Below are 21893 nucleotides of genomic sequence, written 5' to 3' on the forward strand. Positions count from 1 at the left end.
CACCCCGAGTTTTTAACCTCAGCCCTGCAGACTGAAGTGGCTCAGGATCAAGGGTTTTGTATATACAGAGGCTTTTAATCACTACTTGGAATGTTTTTTTGCCCCAGGAGGTAAATACAGAACCCAGGTTTTATGGATTAAAGAGAATGGGGGAAAATAGGCCTGGCTGCCAAAGTTATCTCAGGATACAAAGTGGGATTACATGCTTAGCCATGGGGATATCTGCTGACACACTTGGAATTTAACTTAACACCAAATTTTGGTTGCAAAAGAATTTTCCTGTATTTGGCAGGCAACAGTCACCAAACCATGGAGCACTGAGCAGGATGCATCTGCTAGGACCACCAGAGAAGGACCTTTTGTGTAGGTTCCTTCTGTTATTCGCCACCATTTCTGCAAATCTGGCCAGTACTGTTCAGGAAAGAGCTGCAAATGGTTAGTTGAGCTATCATGCACATAGACACACATCCCTCATTCATATTCCCTTCTTCCCAGAAACTAGATTGCCTGTCTTTTGCCAATGTTTGCACACCTCATGTTCATACTCCAAACTACTTCCGTGATTATGTTTCAACAGCACTAGTGTCCAGGAAAGCTGTTTTTACTCCTGCAAGAGAACCTCCGTGCAGGGCTCTCATCTCAAATTCAACTCAAGTCTTGCATTTAAGCACAAAATCCTGCTTAGCTCCCATAACAAAACTAATTGGGCACTACCCAAGCTTTTCATCCCAAAAGACCTGGGTTTGCACACTCTATGGCCTAAAAAGCAGATATGAAGCTCACCCTAGAAATGTGATTATATGAACAAAACTCATTAAGAAACAGGAAATAAGCAGTGCGACCAGCATGGCTAGCAGTAGCTAAGCATCATAGCTCAGTCCAATATTCTGAGTAGCAAAGCCGTAAGAGGATAAACAATTTGCAGATAAATTTGTGTTAGGCAAAGCCCCAGGAAAACCTTGCCATGTTTGTAGACATTCCAGAGAAGAGAACAGTGAACAAATGTAATATTCACCACAAATTCTCTCCTCTGCACACACATTTCGCTTCAGTGGCCAGAGCACTGTTTGTTCAAACAGACTTGACCTCCTGAACCATGGCCAGTATGCGGCTACGTGTGCAGAACAATGAGTCCACGGTTACAGACTTTTTTCTGTGTTCTTGGAGGGAATAGAAAATAGACACAAATACACAAACTCCATCCAATATTCTGCACAACTCATTAGGAATACCCTCTTCCAGCTTGTGTCCCCAGGGTGATGTATTTATTGTGAACATATACATTCGATCCTGCTCAATGCTGTCAAAGTAGTACACCTGCACACTAGGGATGTCTGGAGAGGGCTAGGATTTTCCTCTGGGCTTTGGCAAGCAGCCCAGACTGCCTCAAAAAAATAAAAGCCTCACCATGTGCTTCATTTGTTCATAGCTAAACAACAAGGGAATGAGTTGAACACAAAGTCAACTTAGTAGAAGCTTCTAGATGGGACAGGTTTCTCTATACTGGGCCACATCCCGAGGTTTACTCTGTCCTTAGTGCAATGAGAGCATATGTGCACGAAAAGATGGCTTAAAGATGCAGACTTCAGCGTCCTGCAAAGGCAGGACAATAAGAAATCCTGAAGTCTTAGGGAAATACCAGAGCAGTAACAGCTTAATAAGGACAGAAACCCACCTCCCTGTCTGAGCAGCTTGTCAGAGTTCGTTACTCACCACTTTTGCAACAACCCTTCTCCAGCTTTAATGTAAAGTAAGAAAGAGGACATGTTCCCATCCAGACTTCTACTCCAGAAATGCACTTTTTTGCAAATAATTTGTGACCTTCCACATGGATCAAGCTTCCCAAATTAGCAGGAAAAGGGAAACATACACTGCCCGAGTCCACTGACACACTATTGCTTTTACCACTCTCAATAATTGCTTTTACATCCTGCACAGTGATGCTGCCAATGAAGTCCAGCTGGAAACTTCTCAATAGCAGTAGTATTTGGCTTTTTCCCTCCTTGTTCAAACCAAGGAAAGTCTTTTCAAAATTTCCCAAACATGCCCACATTTGCTCCCCTCTTCAGTATTTTTCTACCATACACTAGGTCCCTTTACAGTGCCTCTTCTGCTCCCAATGCCCCCTCCCAGTGGACATACATGTCCAAAATACTGCTGTAAGCTTTGGCATGATGTCATGGGAGAGGAGCAGGTTTCCGGCATTACATCACCCTGTCTGGGCTTAGCAAGCGGCGTCTTCACCTCAGAGTTTCCATGGAACAAACTGAGGCTTCTTCCTAACCCGCTCTTCCTCCCTCCCCATTCTTTAACAGGGAAAAGCAAATTACAAATGAACCCATAAGCTTGAGGAGTAATGGCACTGCACATAACAGCATCCATCAAATAACGAGCCTGCCTACATCCCTATCCGCCAACATCTAAATACAAAGCTCTGCCAGATAAGTGTCAGGAGCAAACATCCAGAATTTGCTCCCCAAACCTCATAATCCCTTTGGCCAGCAGTCATTCTGAAGGATGAGGTTTGCCTTCCAGAAGCCGCTCCATTCTCCTTGTTAGCAGCTTGCACTAGTTATCCTGGGAGACCTACTCAGCAGGAGGAATCCCCAGGCCAGAAAAAGCTGGGCAGCAGGGCTTGCCTGTCCCTCTCTAGGATGGCCTTCACCCTGGCAAGGAGGCTGCCATGCAGCATCCTGAGAGGATGGTGGTGACCGAGCCCTGCATCTTCCCTGCTTTACATTTCTTGAACTCCTTCCAGCTGACCACCTCTGCCTCCTGTTCTGCATTCCCATAGGCACCATCCAAAGTGGTAAAAGATCAAAACTAATTGGTATACAGGCCTTAGACTTAAGATCTAAAGGTCTCTGGTTCAAGCCCAGGCTTTAGCGGGAGGGGGGGGTCCTTGTTGCTGCCTGTTGCTGTCTAACATGCTGTAGGTGACCTTGCTTGAGCAGGGTGGTTGGACTAGATGATCTCCAGAGGTCCCTTCCAACCTTACCGATTCTATGATTCTATGATCACTAGCAAGGCAATCACCAGGCTCTGAACCTCCTATCTGAACCCTAACAGTAAACATCTGGGATGATTTTCTCACTTTGGTAGCTCCCAAATTCAAGGCGGACAGCTGCTAATGCGACCGCTACCCAGAAGCATGCCAAAGACAGTCCCATGGACTGCCCCAGTCCATGGCAGCTACACCAACTGCTCGCACACGACATTACCACTAGATTTTAATGACTAATTGCCTCATGCTCTCAGCATTTGTTATGCTTTAAGTCATCAGGACAGAGCCTTCAAGCAATTGCTCCAGTTTGAATAGCTTTTTCCATTTACAGGCAACTACCATCTTGTTTCTGCACTCAACCAGCAAGCCGTGCATGCTTGCAAATTGCATCTCACTGCCTACTACCTCACTGCTGTTAGATACCCCCAGCATTCAACATGTCCAATCCAAGAAAGTTTACATTAAAAACCAATAAGCTAAGCTGCATGTACATCCACAGCTATTTCAAAGTCCTGCACAGACATACAAATTTGGAGCAAAGTATTAATTAGAAGCTTCTTACACAAGATGACACCTAAGGGACTAAAACCCTTCTCAGATCAACAGAGCACACCAGCAGCATTCACAGGCACTAAGACCAGGAGGGGCGGCCAAGCACACCGTTATTATGTACGGAGCACCCTCCTGAGCACCAAGTACCAGTCTGATCCTGCTTTTCTTCCCTGGTCTTTCTAAGCAGGTTCCTCCATTTATACCCTTTACTGAAGAAAGGAATTATAAAGCAGCTTGGATATTTAATACCCCCTTAGCTCTTTATCTGAAGATCAGTACGGCTTTAGTAAGCCATTACACCTTCGTTAATTTTAAGTAATAGCACACACCATCATACTGATGGCAAAGATAGAGAGGAGGGAAATCACAGCTAACACAGATGTCTGATTTGTCTTGAAAAATAAATTTGGACTCACAGAAGGCAGAGCCAGAAGGGAGAAGCAGGCCCCAGCAGTAGGAGACATTCCTTGCCTCAAAGCTAACGATCAAAGGCATCAATCCCAAGATGAAACTCATCCTGTCAAGGCCCACATGGATATTACTGTAAGACTGGGGCTTGACTTGAGACAAACTGCAAGAAGCAGTAATAAAACCATACAGCTTCTTAGGCCTGATGCGTAACTTGGCCATATTAGAAGACAAATGATGCACTGCATAACAGTTAAGGCTCAGTAAAAGCATTTTTATGGTCTGTTTGGACAATAAAGCATCTCTCTGCTTGCATTATATGCAACCATATGCCAAAAGGCATTCAATACCAGCAAACTGCAGTGGTTATCTGCACACGCCCAGCATAAAGCTTCTTCAATTTATGAAATGGAATTTGTCACTGAAAAATAAAGATTTACACATTACTAATGATTACCAAATACAAATATTTAGTGTATCCATCATTATGGACGACCTTGACCCCGTCACAAATTTCGCCTGGTGTCCAGGTGTCTAATCTGTCAACTACCAAGTAAATCTAAATGAAAACCACAGCTCAAGCTGAGAAGCATATGCAAACAATTAATATGTTTCCACCCAAATCTTTACTTTCTCTTACTGGAATCTGATTGATTATGGGCTCCTCCCTTTAGGTCATATGAAATATCACCTTAGGATTCATATTAAATTACCTGGAGCACAGACTGCAATTTCTGCAAGCAGTTTTGCAGCATTCCAACTGTATGTAGTTCAGTTCCCCTCTGTACAGTCACGCATTTGCGCACACTGATAAAACCAGATGACGTCTCTAGGCAGCCATGTAAGATTATCCCATATGCAAGACCTTGCCAGCTGAAGCTAAGTAACACATTTGTGTTTTGATTAGACTGACTGCATTGCTTGGACTTTGGCACAGAAGTCTCATCATTAATTGCAAACCCATCCAGGGGCATAATCTTCAACAGTTGCAGACATTTTCTAGGCAGCATTGCTATTCCGAATGAGCCTAGTTCTGTGATTTAATCCATTTGTCTCAAGTGCACCATTTCACTAGAGAGGATCCCTTTGAAAAAACAAAAGCTGAAGAAATAACGAGAAAAACAGCAACTAGATTGGGAATTATTAGGAGACTGCGGAAGGCTACAGACATCTTCAATAAAGAGCCCTAATACCGACTCAGAATGTTTTATTTTCCATCATCTCACACTATAGTATATACTAGTGGTGTAAAACATCAACTCCTTGCACTCCCTGAAAGGCTCCACAGCAGAAAAGGTGAAATCAGATTTGGCAGGGCCAGGAAAGCAAGCAGCCAGAACTGTAAATTTGCTTCTTTCAGCAGTCTGCCGAGGTAGTGAAAAAAATACACCGGAGCACATGTCTGTGGTGCATCTTGACAGAAAAATTCAGGTTAGTACAACTGATTAATAAGTAAAAATGCTTTCTGAAGGTTGACAAAAAACTTAATACAAGACCTCAGCCCACTTCCTTTCTCCTGCTCTGGAACAGGCCCAGATGTTGCCAAACACAACAGGTTCAGCCTTACACTCATGAGTAGCCTTATTGAGCTCAGCAGAGCAATTAAAATGCTTACGGTTTGAGGAGATTGAGGAACTTATTGCTCCTCCTGTAAACAAGCAAATGTTCTAGCGTGCTCCATACCTCGTCATCACTCTGTTTATATTTGCACAAGAGGCTCCTGCAAACAGGAACACCAAAGACACCCTGCACTCCTCACCGTGGAAAGCCTGGATCTAGATGTGAATCAGGGGGACTCATAGCTGAGGCTCCCGTGGTACATTTGCCCCCTGTGAACTGAGAAAGTCTGCAAATTTTGCAAATATCAACACAGCCTTCTCAGCAGTCCAGTGTACTACTCTGTGGCTATCCCCCTGCAAGATCAGATACAGACTATGTAACACATTAACAGCAGCTCTGCCTACAAAGGGGAACCCCAAATCTCTTCACCCTCAAAATGATGAAAAATGCTACAGAAACCCGAGTTTCATTTGTACATTTTGGTAAAGCAAAAGCTATCGACCCAATCCCATAACCTCAGAAGTGTACAGGGAAAAATCACGCACAGAAGCATTAAAAATAAGAGCACTCCCCAGAACTAGAAACACCAAAACTAAGAGCATGGGAAGGGAGAAAATCACCACAGTAGTGAAATGAAATTCAGGATTATCCACCTCAGTGATAATTGGTTTTTAAGTGTAAACAAGGCACAAGATTAAAAGGGAGTTGGCATTTCAATCCAAGAGCAACACAGCACCCGAACAGCACCTATGTCACAGCTAAGGGCATTGAAGCTTCTATTCTGCTTTGTCCTGTCACATCTTGAAACTTTCAACAGCCCTAAAAGCACCTCTGGCATCTTGCCCAGACTTGCTGGCTTACCCAGCACATTCTGCCTTCCCTCCACTTCTGATGTCTTGATTTCACTAGTGGTCTCCTAAAATGCAAAGTGGGAAAGGAATGAAAAGCACCCTCCTCCTAGCATCATCCTAAATGCAGCAGTGCACCGTGGTCTCATCCCAGGAGAGGGGCCTGGCATGCACAGATACTTCTGTCCATCCTTCAGTTTTACTGCTTTGACAGAACAGCATATGCAAGGGTCTGAGACCTCCTGCTCTGCACCTTGTTTGGCAGGATCAAAAACAACACTTGGTGTTACAGTAACAAGTGCAGTAAGATACAGCCAAGATATTCAGCTGGACAAAATAGGCTCCTTCCTACTTCCAAATTTGGCTTCTTCCTACTGGGGAAGCCAACTAGAAAGAGCATCAACCTTAAGCAGCAATATACACACGCACCGGCTTTCCCCCTCTTGGGAAAAGCAACTTCGTTTATCTCAGGGCAAATACCAGACCCTGCTCCAAAACAACATATTTCTAGATGGCCAAAGCACCACTTACCTTGTGGGACAGACCTGCAAAATTTTAAACAAATGAAGCAAAAATAGTTAAAAGCAAGTAGTTTTTACCAGGGTCCTCAGCAACTTCACCAAGGCCCACAGAACAGTTTTAACAAGGCCCATTCTAGTTCTGACAGCCAGCCAGGAGCTGAACAGCACTCACAGGTGCTGCTGCCTCGCACAGCAGTCTTCCTGATAGATTAGGAAAAAAGAAGGAAATACAGTAGTTCCTGCAGAAATATAAAAGATATGGCATATCTGGGACTGTACATTCAAAAACTCCTCTGCAAAGGAGGGTTTCACTTAATCCAGTCCACAGTGACATTTACCTGCCACAAATGTTACATAGCATTTTCAATTTATAAAGATCCTCCAGCTGCAGGTTCGGGGATTTTTTTCACCACTACTTCTGAGTTTGAAGCTCAGCACCCAACCTTACTACCAAGTCATGATTTGGACTTAACTTCACCCCACATGCTAAACCAGAATGACTTTTTTTCAGTTTAGAGTGGGCCAAACTGCTTTTCTAAAGGACCACCGCTATGGTAAGTCAGAAAAGCACTGGAAGGTGTCATTCTGCACGGTCTTGGAATACCCAATGCATTGGTCAGACAGAGCTGCATGCTGTTCAGCTAAACGTATTGAGGCTTTGGTCATAAGGGGTAATATTCCAGCCTAGTTCCTCAGCCTGAGGGGAAAGAGCAAGCTCTGGTGAGATCGTGGCCATCCACTGAACCCAACCATGCAAGATGCAAGAGCATCTTCTGAGAGCAATCGCACACGAAAGCTACAAAGCACAGGAAGGACCCACAGCCATGGTTGATAGGTAAAACTCCGTAGAAGGGCCACTACCTTTTAAGATGTTATAAAACACAGCAAAAGAAACAGTTAATCTCTTTTAAAAAAAGATATATTCACATGTCTTCTGACTTCCTTCCAGTGTTGCTAAAACCACATGAACACTGCTTACTACAGCCTGGACACAGAGAGAAAATGTTTATCTTGCACCATGGGCTGTTTCTTTTCTCTTTTGCTCTCTGCAAATGGCTCTTTTCTGCCTCACGTCGTCCTCTCATTCACAGCACGAAGCCAGCCATCGCTTCCCAAACCCAGCACGAGAGTCTGTCCTGACGCTTTTTCATATTTGTAAACTTCTGTTTTGAACAGTTCAGCACAAAACTTACTTGTCTAACCTAGGCTCTCGACTTGGCCCCTTTTCAAATCTACTCGGCATTCCCAGAGCCATACAGAGAGATCCACACAGCCTCCGAACTAATTGAATTTTAATGAGAGGAAGTCATTTTTCCACTGGAAGAATGTTGTGCTAGAGAAATATTTTGAAACTTCTCTAGCCTTTCCTGCCAGACTTTCTGCAACAGAGTACAAGCAAGGAAGTCACCATCTGTGCGCTCAACTGATGAACGCAGCAGAGCTTTGCTTGTGACCCCAGCCAGACCTGGAGTTTAAATAATTAGAACTTTCAAAACAAAAAAGTTCCATGTTTTATTTGGTTTCAGTCCTGACAATGGTTCAGATAAGCAGAACATGAATCCCTGTAACTTAGGGCTCTTGCTGATCAGTGTTGAACAAAGACCGTCTAAGCCCTCCAAAGCCTTCTACCCCACTCTGGGTTAACTTGGTTACTTTAGCTTCCAGCAAAAGGAACATAATATCCAGGCAACTCCATGGCTAATGAAAACACTGGGGAACATCTTAGCAAACTGAGGTGTTCAGGACAGATACCTACAGGACTGTAGCAGCTTCATCTCATTGTGGCTGAAAATTCAGAGTCCAGAAATTAACAGCTTTCTAGGAATACCTAACTTTACAGACTATTTATATCCCTTTCCCATTCTTCTGAGCTCATATTTTTTCCATAGTTTCTGCTTACACTTGCAGATTTTAGAGAAAAGGAAGAATCCAAAGAAAATTAAGTCTCCCAGATATGAATTAGGAGATGAGGTTATAGCTGCCTTCAGGAAACCTATTAATTACATTCAGCTTAAAGCTCAGGCATTCAAGTATGCTGGAAACCCTTTGTCTGATGGAGAAGGCAAAAGAGGACAGGACAAAGACCAGAGCTGGAAAGGCTGTTTAATATAAGTACTGATGTTATACAGCACATGAGAAAATACAGGAATTGTCCACTACGCCAAGCTTCTCTGGAAGTACCTGCGATGACCTGGTAGTTGCCTTGTGTTCAGAGCTGACATCAGGGCAAAGGTCTCCAGTGAAGAGGAACAGCAGCCATTTTTCACCATCTCCCAAGAGCTACAAGTCCCATCAACTTGTGCTCATCAGGGATGAGATCATTTTCAGCATGGAAGCTACTGTCCAACTACTTAGGAAGGGTTAACAGTGAAGCTGGGAGTACGCTGACATCCCTGAACATGTGTTCCCCTGTCAGACCTCAAACCAGATGAGCACTAAAAACCAGTGTGTGAACATCTCAAGCTTTAGAGGCAATTATGGAAGCTGTGTTATTGCAGCTACTGCACCTACATCAGAATACTGGCATAGCCCTGTGCACCCCATGCCCTCCAGCAAGGCAGATATCGTTACCACCTCATTAGAAACAGTACAGCAATGCAGAGTTGTGCCTGCAAGCATTTTCAGGGGACAATGCAAGAGCTGGAGGAGGTTGTGCCTTCCCTTTCCAAAGCACTGCAAAATGAAATAGTCTCCAAGCTGCAGCCACCTTATCCAATTTGAATGCAATACCAACTTTTTTTTTTTTAAGACAATCTTCTAGATCTCTAGGTCCAGTGGCCTCCCAGAAAAGCTGACTGCTTTACATAACAGCTCTATTTAAAATATCACATCCAGTGTGATTACAGAAGTTTTTGGCACAATGTCCAATACTTGTGAAAGAGACTCCAGTGCCCATTAAACCCAGCTTTTACTTTCTGTTTTAATTGTTAAACTTCCCATGGAATGACTGTTAATGCAGTTAGGGATCCAGTTCTAACTTCCTAACTGGGATTCTGGCAGCAACATTCAGTCAAAGCATTCTTGCTGTTTACAGCAGGCCAGCTCTCAGATGCTGGTAGCGTTAAACAGGCTGGAACTCTCCTTCCGAGCGACAGCACAATACAGATGAGAGCTGGCTTCACTGTGGCTCTAATTATCCCCCACTGTTTTAAGATGTTCCCCATTCCTTTGCTGCATTCATCAGCTAGGCCCATGAGCTACACACAGCTCTTTCCTTCCAAGCAAAGACAATAAATCACGTGCAGAAGTCGATATGTCTTAGTTTACACTCCTTTTTACTGGCTCTGATTTCAGTGAAGTGATTTTAGCTTTCAAGAAATACCAGGGTCAATATTCTTGCACAAAAGCCTCAGCAGTGCAGATCACTGAAACGGACTGCTAGTCAAATTCATACAAACTAGCCATTATACTACAGGAACAACTTCTACTGGACTCCCTCTCTGTAAATAATCCTGCATCTCTGCTTAAGAGGAGCTCACAGGAACATCTCGCCCATCAAGATTTTGGGTTCCTTTTAAGAAAGCAGCAACTGTGTAGGAGGTGACAAGGCTGCCATGAAAGCTGTTGAGAAGACTGCTCTTACACCACAGCGCAAGAAGTCAATAATCACCATCCAACACATAGAAAGAGAGCTAATTCTCATAGCCCTCAGCAAGCTGTGATTTGCAAGGGAGCTCTTTCCTCAGTCTCTGCTTACTGCCCCTGAAACACGATCTAAATTACAACGCAAGGATGAAAAATCCTGCTACATCCAAGGGTGGAACCCTTCCCACACTAAACAAGCCAGTAGTCTGGAAACTACAGACATGCAAAGTTCTGGCACTGCAGCTCATCTAACACACCAACAAGGGCATGAAACCAAAGAGAATCAGGAGAGCACATTCCAGCAGATGATCTGGCCCACTGTTTTGATCACTGTTACAGAAAGTTTCTACCTAGTCAAAACACTCAAACTGACAAAACTAATTGTATCTTAGTTCTACTACACAAAAACACAGGAAGAGTCTCAAAAACAAGCTAACAACTTACCAGCCAGCAGCCAGCTCATCTCCTCTTTGGAACATTTCTAGTTGCTTATTGTCATGCCTTACCTCAAAGACTTCTTCATCCAGTATCCTTGTTCCAAATACGATGATGCCATTGACATCAATGATGGGGTGGTCACTTCGGTCCAAGAACTTGGTTATCTTCTTTTTACAATCCAAAATTAAGGTGACATTTTTCTTTTGCACACTGATGGCTACTCTGTGCCACCTAGAAGAAAGCAGCCCCACAGACAAATTAAACAGAGCTTTGGGCACTCAAGAACAAGCCAGTTTTATAATGACGACTCATGAAATTATGATCCTGTAAACCTTCACACCAGTCATCTTCAAAAGGATGAAAAAAATCACCCTTGGACAAATCCTAATAGTGTTATTTGAAACAAAAACTGCTACAGTTGAGTTGGCAGATGATGCCATTCACCTCCTGTCCCTCCAGAACAGGTAAGGGATATGCACTCTGGTTTCAACAAGAGGTACATGGAAAACTCAAGGTTACTAACTATCCCTCTTTCATCCTCGTGTCCTGCAAAGTATTTAATATGGACATGGCACAGCACACTAATTTAGGCCCTTTGTAACAAAAGTCAGTGTTCCTATCCCCCATAAATTTCAAGCAACCTGCACTGACTAGTATGAGAGTCAGTTTTCCCTATCTGCAGTACTATCTGGCAAAGTAAAAGTTCACAAATGGAAGATTTGGCAGCAGTAAATGATGTGTATATGCATTAATATATAACTTCTATTTTACACAATGTTCAACAAATGCTGGTATTGATATATACAACGTACTGTTTTTCCCTTTGTGCACAAAGTTTCACTTACTTGCCATCTGCTAGGTTAATGCCTCTAAAGAGAGGATAGTCTTCTGGGCCTGGCTTTCCTGTATGGTCTTCATACAGGAATACAGGAGATCTACCCATCTCCACACCAATTTGCTGGATCCCTTGCTCATTGTAAATTGAGATCAAGAAGGACTGACCTCCTTTCTTCGCTTTTACAGTGGTTAGAATGGAGAAGTCCTCTGGGAATGGGGAAGCTGGAGTGGAAAAGCAGAGAGGTTAGTCAGGTTCTTTTTGAAAATGCTTGCCTATTGAACAGTTGTCTAATTGCCCAGGGGGAGACCATTGGCAACTATTTACTCCTACAGATACGTGCACATTAGCAACCCTAAATTTGAATGGGGCAGCATTTTGGCTGCCATCTGAAGATCTGGCTTTCCCCTCAAACTGTGATACAGGGTTGTGATAGGATGCAACACAAAGCACATTGCACCAGCAAGGTCAATGAAAGGCAGCATCTTGAGAGTTACTTGCTCTAACAGCATCTTAAATAACGATCAGAAAGTCTTTTTTCCAGCCCATATGTGCAATCTAACAGAGCCAACAGCCTTTCCCATTTAAACTAAAGGACAGCAAGAGGTCTAATTTTCTGGGATGACAGAGCTCCAGTGAAAAAGTAGAGGTCCTAGAAGTGGTCAATCTGTTATTTGCACCAAACACCCTTCCTTGGTGCATCCTGGCACTTTTCAGGAGACCCAGCAAAAACTATTTCACACATCAAGCGGTTTCCAAATTGACATGTCAGAAGGACACAGGGAATATCCTATGCCTGTTACACATTCACAATATTGAAGTGGTTTAAGGGAACAGGGGAGTTCATCACATTTTGTCTGTTTGAGACCAGAGCAGAGCATTCTGTGGCTGTCTCACTGGGTTGGTTCAAACAAACAAACAAACAAAAAAAGACAGAAAGCAGAAATAAATCTGGTAGAGACATTAGTTTGTCTGCATTTTTAAAAGCGGCTAGCAAAAACTCTCCCTAGCCTGTCAGACACAGTTGTCTAATCCTTCAAAGAAAGCAACTAACTGATTTCAGGTGATTCCCACAGGTATTTTTGCAAGGTTGAAGGATTAAAACAGTTCAGGGTATATACTGTCAGTACAAAGCCAATACTCTTCACAGGGGAAAGGGTCTATTCCCAGCAAGTCCAGATCAACTCATCTGCAGTTAAGTCAACGTACACATTACCAAGTTACGCACACTCTGCATGGGATACAGCTCCTCAGTTTGTGTTTTCTCTGCTATTCTAACAGAAATAATACAGATGGGAGAGAGGAGCCCAAAGTGAAAAATCTGCATGCATACCCCAAACAGGAAGTCTTAAAAAACACCAGAAGTGTTAGCAGAGGAGCTTGTTTGATCAAATTATTATTGGAGATGGGACCTACACAGCATAATCTCTCCACATGCCGCGTTTCAGTGGAGAGACTTGCAGGGTATCTTTCCTTTAAGATTTAGGCTTTCAAAACAAAAGTTGTATTGTACCACTGAGTATCTGGATGGGAAATCGTAAACCAAGGCACTGCACAGTAAAGTGGGGCAGTCCTGTCCGGGGCAGCGCAGCAGAGCAACGCGCATGTGGCGCGACTATGTGTGTGGCAGCTGGCTGCACGCGGGGAAGGGAACACAATGGATCATTTTTAGACTGCAAATTCATAGCCATATAAACCACAAATATGTCAAGCTCTGTGGCCAGAAGCTTCAAATAGACTTCCTGCTCCCCTTTAGGCTTTTCTTAGATGGTACCCTAGCAGGCTGCATAAGAGATTTTGACCCAGGGAGAAGGCAGAGAACAAGTGGGAAATTCTTCTGACCACAGCAAAGCAAGGAAGGTCATAAGCAAGAGGTCACAAGATCACCTTCTCCACTGCTCTCTAGGAGCTTGCTGTAGCTTTTATTAACCATTGCTTATTTTGAATGTGTTTAGATACTACCTTTAATTGAAAGCCGTGTCAGAAAGGGCACATTTAGAAACAGATAGCAACAACTGTCCCACATAGGGGAAACACTGCAGGACACAGGATACCTACAAAGACATCACATTTACCTCAACTTAATATCCCTTAAACACTAGGATAAAAGCATTCAGCATTATTCTGAATAGAGGACTTGCAGTCAGTAATTAAGAGCCATGATTATGGGCCAGTTTCCCTAGGACACAGACCTAGATATTTGGCAAAGGAAGACGTGATTATTGTGCCTCCCCGTAAGACGAGCTGAGCTTTATCTCCCTCCTGCTGTATACAAATTCTCCTGTAGCTCTGAATCAAGACCATATGCCTTCCTGGTTCCAATTACAGACTACAGTTTTGTGTCTTTTATGTAAAATAGTTCATGTCCAAAATTTCATTATGAATCCACAATACAGTACCTTTCAACTTGGACAAGCTGCCAACTCATTAAAAAGCTGCTTTTAATTTTTTTCATTATTAAAATGTCTCCATGGTGATGCAAGTTGCTCAACCCAAATAACCATAATGGATGAATTATAGCTGACATTACTCCGTTATTGCTCCGCTATCCTGGCAAAACAACAATGCCTTTACTGTCAGAGTTAGAAATGACCCAGGCTATTGAATGATGTATGAAAACTCATCCATATAGACAGCAATAAATACATCACAATAAATATATGAAGCACAGAAACCAACCCAAATTCCCTTAAAGGCAGAGATATCCACTAACAACGGGTTTGGGATTATGCCCTTATATTGAATTCCACTTCTTTAGATGAGCTCACACAGAGATGTTGCACAGCCATCTCTTCACTGAGGGGAACAGCACCAATGCTGAATTTGGCTCAACATAACTCTACCCCATTGCCAAGTCCTTTCAGGATTGCTGTGTGCAACATCCTGCAAGGCAAAGGGTTAATATCCCAGATCTGCAGAGCTGTAGCCACAGGAGACTACTCCACAAGCTATCACCAAGGAGAGCCAGGATGGGCACAGATAAAACACTGATCCCTCTGTCACACTCAGCTTTCCATGTTGAAGCCATTACCTTCCCATGAGCACATTACATCTTCGGTGTGCTCTGAGAGTTAGTTGTCTGGGAAGAATTAAAACCCATATACCACTCTGGTAGCTTGACTTGCTGGAAGGGAACAGTGACCCCGGGAATGTGTTTGAACTCTGGACCTCTGCCTTCATCTTCCATGCTTTCACTGCACTGCCCTCAGGAACAAGGGGGTGGGAGGGATTGAGAGGGGGGTCTCCCTCCACACACACCACAATTCATCAGTTCACAGCACCAGCCCAGCTCAAACCAGGAGAGTCAGGCTGAGCTGCTTCTTTAAACACTGTGACCAGAAATGGAAGGCTCCAGGGCAGTCTGAGTCTTCAGAATAAGGACACTCCTAATGCTGATCTTGCAGGTGTAACCAAATGGGGCCTGTTGCTGATCTAGAAAAGCTGTAACAGCTTAAAAGAAAAAAAATTAGAATGAATTCCCTGATACTGTAGTGAGCTGATCCAGGTCCTGATACCAATACAAAGCAGATCTATTGTGCAAGACAATTTTCAAAGAACAGTTATTCAAAGGTCTCAATGTTCTGGCCTTGGTTTCATCTGAGAAAACGTTCAATTTTGGAATGGCTCATTTTCCTCAGAGATAACTATTCAAGCTATAATAAAGATTTCTTGGCTCTTAAATATACATTCAGACACCCACAAGCAGCACAGAATATGAAGTCTGTTAAAAGAATGCAAATGACATTTTGCTGGCTGCCGTTGAAAACTCTGCCTTTGCTTTTGCTAGAAGAGTACAGTTTTGCTAGGAAGCAAAATTTAGGCAGCAAGGAGAGAGCATCTCAGCAGATTCTCACTTTTGTGGGCTTGAAAAACGACAGGCTTTTATATGCATGTGCATATATACATATCTCTACCATGCTTTGTTGGCTGTAGCTACAGAAGCAGAATGCAAAGCCCATAAAATTACCATCTTAGAAAAACACCAACTTCTAATTATAGCACAAAATATTATGTACAGTGTATATTTGCCTAGGGTGCTCTATAGCAGAAAAAGTTGTGTTACTACCCACCCATCTGCTGATGTGAAGTCACTAAAACCACATCTCCCCTAGTACTGGGCACTACAATTACTGTTATCTTTATCTCCACTCATTCATTTGGTGGTAGGAGCTAAAGTCACATCTAGCTATGGAAATATACTGAGACAACATCTATGGATCTGATGGAAAGCACTGTGGGTGCTTTGCTCTGGTCTTTGCTTCCTGTTTCCTTAGCAAGCAGCAGACCAGGATCAATCACTTTGGAAGTCTCAGCAGGAGGACAGACATGCTTCAACCTCCACATGGTTAGCCAGACTATGGAATGATTTAATGATTCATCTAGTGATTCCCTGATGACACCAAGGAAACACCATCCAGCTCTCTCTCAAGAAAAATGAGAATGCAAAACAAGAACTTGAAGAGGATCCATAAAGTGGGACAAAAATCAAGAAATCTACTGTAATACTGAACTCTTAGGACCAAGATCAAGCTCGGCACACTGACACGTTAACCTTTACCAGAAACAGCATTAGCCATTCATACTAAATAGCCAGAAAACTATCTATTACTTCTATATTTGGTGGTCTTGGTGTTGTTTACTAGTGTCCACAAAGGTCCCTAGCCAAGATTTCACAGCAGTTAACATGACTACTGGAAAGCTCTTCCCCAGATCTGGTCTGAATCTGTATTCCGAACTGGAGATGTTTCTTCAAACACTTGTACACCAAAACTGAATATTCCCTATATCCACTGGTGCAGTCCACAGGGAGCTGAAGGCATGAACTGGTGGAAAAGGTGCAGTTGGACAAGTGACACTCATTGTCAGAATCTACCCTCTCCCAGCCAGGGATCCTAATAAAAACAGGGATAAAGGGTCCATTGTGGAATTCACTTTGTAACCCTTAGCTGTTCTGCTTTGCCTGCTAACTGTACCATGGAAGACCTCCAGCCTTCAAGCCAAGGCAGGCTACACCACTGTCTCCACCACAGCCACTCTCCCCTTACTGTCCACTCTCAGTTATTACACAAGATATGCGGGAAGGATATTCGTGGTGCTCATGAGCATAAGGTATTAAATATAGTTCGCCTGCTTACTGTCCCAACAACATAAGTCTTAAAACAACCTTAATGACAGTCTTCAGTGAAGGAAATGTAGGACTAGAGGATGGAAGTGCATCCACAGCACAGCCTGAGCCCTCGTTTAGGCCACTGACTGGGTCTGATACAGCATGCTAATCAAAAGCATTGGTAGCAGCACACCACATTACCTCCAATTTAGCTAATGATTTTGTAACATTTAATTTCTTACAAACACCAGAGGGGGAGGAGAGTGTGTTTGCCACCTGCTTTAAGTCATCTGCAGCTTTGCAACTGAGTTACACAGTCCCCTTCTGCCTGCTGTTCAGTAAAGTTCAGCAAAGGTGTGTTTTTTGCTGCAAGAAGGAGCATGTTGCCATATATCATGCCTGTCCCTGAAAGACATGAGGAACCCTCTCATACAAGCAGGTCAGATTCATACCTGACACTCAGGCTCCCAGAGTCCAGACACAGGATTTTCCACAAACCTATGAAGTCCTACAATACCTACTTCCCAGTATCCCTAAACTTCCCATGTAAAACAGGGATACAGCAGCACTCCTGTACTCCTCTAGAAGGAAATCTTTCAAAGGTTTTTGTTCAAGATTATGAAGCCTTTGGACAGTGAATAATTTCACTTTTTTTTAAATAAACATTTTGCTTTACAGCAGGGGTTGTCCCTTGGCATGAAACATTAAATTTTCCCAATACATCCTCAGTGAGGAATAAAATGGATAGTGGCCAACATGCTCTTTAAGGGCTTTGTGAACTTCCTGCATCTTAGTGGCGATCTGCAATGAATCCCTGATTTGCAATACAGGCATTTCTTCAAACAACAACAACTCGGGACGCCTGCTCTTGTGGGGCAGTATTTTTACATGCTGATTATTTGTATTATGAGACACCACAACCACAGAGTAAAACCCTACTGTGCTTGGCACAACAGATATGGAGCAGAACACGGTCCACGTTCCTCTGCATCATCCAAGTGTCTTCCCAGCTGGATCTCACCATATGTTAACAGGACAGTAAAAGCCTTTTAATATGGGAGGTAGCAGATGTAGGCAGAGGCTACCTCCTCAGTGAAACCTGCTTCCGTGTTCAAATGTAATAATGAAAGAAGAGCTATTGCAATACTGTTTGATGCCTGGAAGTTTGCATCCCTCCCCCTTCCCCCCCAAAAAAAACAGCAGAATCACTCCTTTGCCAAGGGAGCAAGTGCGCACACAGAAAATGAAGGAAGTACGCTATGCCCCATATACAGCTGGAGAATCCTAGAATAGAACCAGGTATTTGCATATGCTAGAGCCAAATAAGATAGCACAGACTCACCAGGATACAGCTGCTTTGTTGGTGCACTAAGCTGAGCCTCTTTTGTTACTCGATAAGCAACATCTGCTTCTTTTGAAGATCTTCTGCTTGTGCAAAACCCTGTTGTTTTTGTTATACCATCAGGTAAATTATGAAAATCTAATACCTTCAAGAGATCTGCAGGCTCAGCTGTAAAGAAAAGAGAAAACAAGAATTAGCAGGCAACTGTATTGGCATTTGCTAAGATCCAAATCATCAGCCCATATCACACAAAACATTCATCACAATTTTAAAAACAGATGAAATGTTTAATACATCTGCAAGCATAACATTAATAGCAGCCTCAAAGCTAGAGCACTACTGGTCAAAGACACTAATTCAATACAGAGAGGAACAGTTTATTAGCTGTCTGCACTAGGAGAGAAGGGAGAATATACTATCTTATTAGTAATAGTAGCTGTATATTTTCTGGATGCCTTCACTCAGTCTCCATCATTCAAGTACATCCTAAGGATTAAGCATTAGACAGGAAAATCACGATCTCAAAGCAAGGCTGTAAATCAAGGCATTACCATTATACTGATATAAATATTTTTATTCTTTTTTCTTAAGTTGGTTGACCCTAAAAATTGTTTTGAGGCAAATACCTGAGTAAGTTTCCTTACAGGATTACAACATTCTCATACCAAAGAAAACTGCCCACAAAGTCACACCAGCTGAGAACAGGTAAGTCCACAGCTATGCCTCAGGGTAGAAACAAATTATGGTAGAGAAGGGCAATGCTGCAAGTTCAAAGGAGACTGCTCCCACCACCTGCAGGCTGGCTCAGAGAGCCATCCCGAGCTGGAAACAGGGGACTTCCACAAAAACAAGCGCCTGCCCCTAGCTGTTGGAAATCAGGGCAGAGAGGAGCTTCAGCTGCGCACACCGTGGCCACCACTCTCACCCTCCCCTTGGGAGGCACACATGAGGGTTTGCTGCACAGCACCTAATCCCTGCAGGGACAACTGCGTTGCCCTCGCCAAGGCTGGCGGCATCCGAGCACCTCCCACCAGCTCACAAGCCTAGGTTTGTCCCATGCAGTAACTTGCCCTCCTCACCTGGTATTCCCTCGATGACACGCCAGGATTTCTGCACAACCACTCATGCCTGCCAGTGTTCACCTGGGGTTACCCACAACACAAACATCACAGAACAGGGGAAGATCCAGTAACACTCAGTTTTCAGAAGTGCCTTGTTGCTGGTTCTGTGGCCTAATGCAGCCTGCCACTTCAGCTAGGAACCCGAGGCAGACTGGGGGGGGTTGGCACCTGCAGGCCTTCAGCAGAGGATGCCTCAAAGCAAGCTGCAGGAGCATTTTGACTAATGACACTGAGAAAAAGGTTCATTCCTCAGCACCCCTTCTCAACCACATCCCATTAGGATTAGGGACTGATGAACATTTGTGGGAGCAAAAGCCTCGTAAACCAGCTATTAGAAGAACACTTCTCATGCCAGTGCTCCCTGCACTAGCTAATTTGGGGCTGGTTTACCTCCAGATGTTTAAGTCTCTAGAAGACCAATTACAATGTGCATGTTGCATCTCATTAGCTTCCTAATCTGGCCTTATTCATATCAGGAAAGAAGGTGCCTCCAGAAGAGGAGTAACCAGATCTGACATTAAACACAAATTATTCTGAATTTTGACCTAATACTTGGAGCAAAGCTCCAAAGAGATGAACCATCCAACTCAGCAAAAGCCTAGCAGTGCCCAAAGCAAGTATCTGCACATCAGCTTCATTCAGCCTTGCCTGGACAATCTCACAACTGTATTCTTCTACCACATAATCCATTATTTTCCCTGAAGAGTTTTATTACTTGGATCCTCAAGGACAGCCACATATTAGGTAGTCCAACATCTGTAACGACAACCAAAACAAGTGCCCTGTCTGGCTAGCCTTCAGCTCTCAGCATTCAAGCTGTCTTGCCAAGGGTATGATCCTGTATCCAACTCACAGAAAACCACAAACAGCCCGTCCACCTACATGGTGTATTGCATCACCTTCATGTCAAAAAAAAAAAACCCACATCTCCAAAAGGCAGAAAAATAAAGAAAAAAATTAAGAAACTACCTTGTGTTGGGACAAAGCACATTACAAGAAACACCAGAAAGGAAGAAAAGGAAGAAGATTTACACGGGAGGGTTCCCAAGGGACCATGCCATACACAAGGGGCAGCATCAAAGCAGAAAGGCTACAGCATGCACATTAGCACTTGAACACAAACACCCCAGCACTGAGAAGAAACATGAATAGATTTTCTTTTTAATATAGTAGTTTGTGGTTACCAAGATCTGCCTAATATTTGCATGGAAAAATCATGTATATTGTTAAATGGTATGAGAAGTTTCCAGTCCAGAGAATCTGGGCCCCTGATGAGAGATTACAAACACATGGCAAATCCAAGTCAACACTGCAGATAATAAACCAGCTGAGAAAGCCTGGCCCAAGAAGCATGCAGCTGTAACACATCCCCATCTCTCATTCTTGAGAAACAGTCTATGGATAACATTTAGTCAAAGCTGCCCTCAGAGGCACTAGGAAGATCTAAGCTGTAACTGTTTCACTTTATGCAAAAAAAAACCCTGCATGTGTATAGCCCAGGCTGACTTTAAGCAAGTAAGAGTTATTATAAAACACCATCTCTTCTTTCCAGGCACCTCTCTGGGCTCCAAGAGATTCATATCAGTCTGTTCCTAGCTGCCTCCAAATTTATTTAAGAAAGAGAGGGGAAAAGGAAAAGAGGAAGGGGGAGGGGATCTGAATTCCAGACTCCTGACATCAGCCTGCTGCTTCTGAAGCAAAGACTGAAGGGGGAATTTGGAGACTTGCTTGCAGGACTGGACATAAGCCATTCCTGGGGAAGAGTCCACTACAACAGGGCTGAGAGATCTGCAGAGAACAGGACTGAAATACCCGCAGAAGAATCAATCATCCAAAAGCCTATCTGCTGTCATTACAACAGCCACGCAAACATCTCCTTTAGCAAGGGAGCCTCAGCCCACAGGGCCACACAGTCATCTTGCAGGAGAGAAATGTATAGTATCGAACAAGTGAGATTATTCCTATTGTGATGATCTGACAGCTAACAAATTACACAACTTGAGAGGAAGGAAATTCAACATAATATACAGATTTTGTCAGCTCTATACATTTAATGGAATTCTACCACATTCAAGCCATAAGCCGGTTGCTTGCCAAAAGCCCTTGCAGCAATTGGAGTAAGGTGACAGGCCTTCATCAGAGCTGGACCTCCTCCAGAACTGACAAACCTGAGAGCAGGTAGCAGTCTCAGCTCTGCAGCCTCCAGCTGTAGCCCCATTTCAATGCCCTGTACATCACTTCTCATTTGTAAAGGATGACGCAGCTACCTGGCTACCTCCCCATGGTGCTGCGAGCCTCCAAACACAACATGCAGCCCTCTACACTATCTTAACAAGTACAGAATTGACACCACTCTGGACACAGCACTAACAGTGCTAAACAGACTGTAAACTACACTGGTAGACAGTGGGAGAGGAAACCACCACTAGTCAGATGCACGCAAGCTTGTCTCACCTCTGCTCGCTCCTAGAAATCAGAGGAGAGGAAAAGAGCCAGCTTTTGCCCTACAGATTGCTCATATCGCATTTACTCACCAAAAGCACTGGTCTGAATAGGACTTAAGCAGCATGAA

General features: G+C 43.5%; 1 protein-coding gene across 2 annotated transcripts in view; it reads right to left on the reverse strand.

Moving 5' to 3' along the window:
* The window catches only part of COL5A1 (collagen type V alpha 1 chain), a 167007-nt gene that overhangs the window by 110974 nt on the left and 34140 nt on the right, over positions 1–21893 (reverse strand). For both annotated transcript variants that reach the window (XM_085325272.1, XM_085325271.1), the window contains exons 2-4: positions 18201–18368; positions 11762–11975; positions 10985–11147 (exon numbers count right to left, since the gene is read on the reverse strand). In XM_085325272.1, coding sequence (XP_085181398.1) covers positions 10985–11147; positions 11762–11975; positions 18201–18368 — 545 coding nt within the window. The remainder of the gene's footprint in view (positions 1–10984; positions 11148–11761; positions 11976–18200; positions 18369–21893) is intronic.

Source organism: Rhea americana, unplaced genomic scaffold (assembly GCF_003343005.1).
Source record: "Rhea americana isolate MKP2758 unplaced genomic scaffold, rheAme1 scaffold_97, whole genome shotgun sequence".
Classification (NCBI taxonomy): Eukaryota; Metazoa; Chordata; class Aves; order Rheiformes; family Rheidae; genus Rhea; species Rhea americana.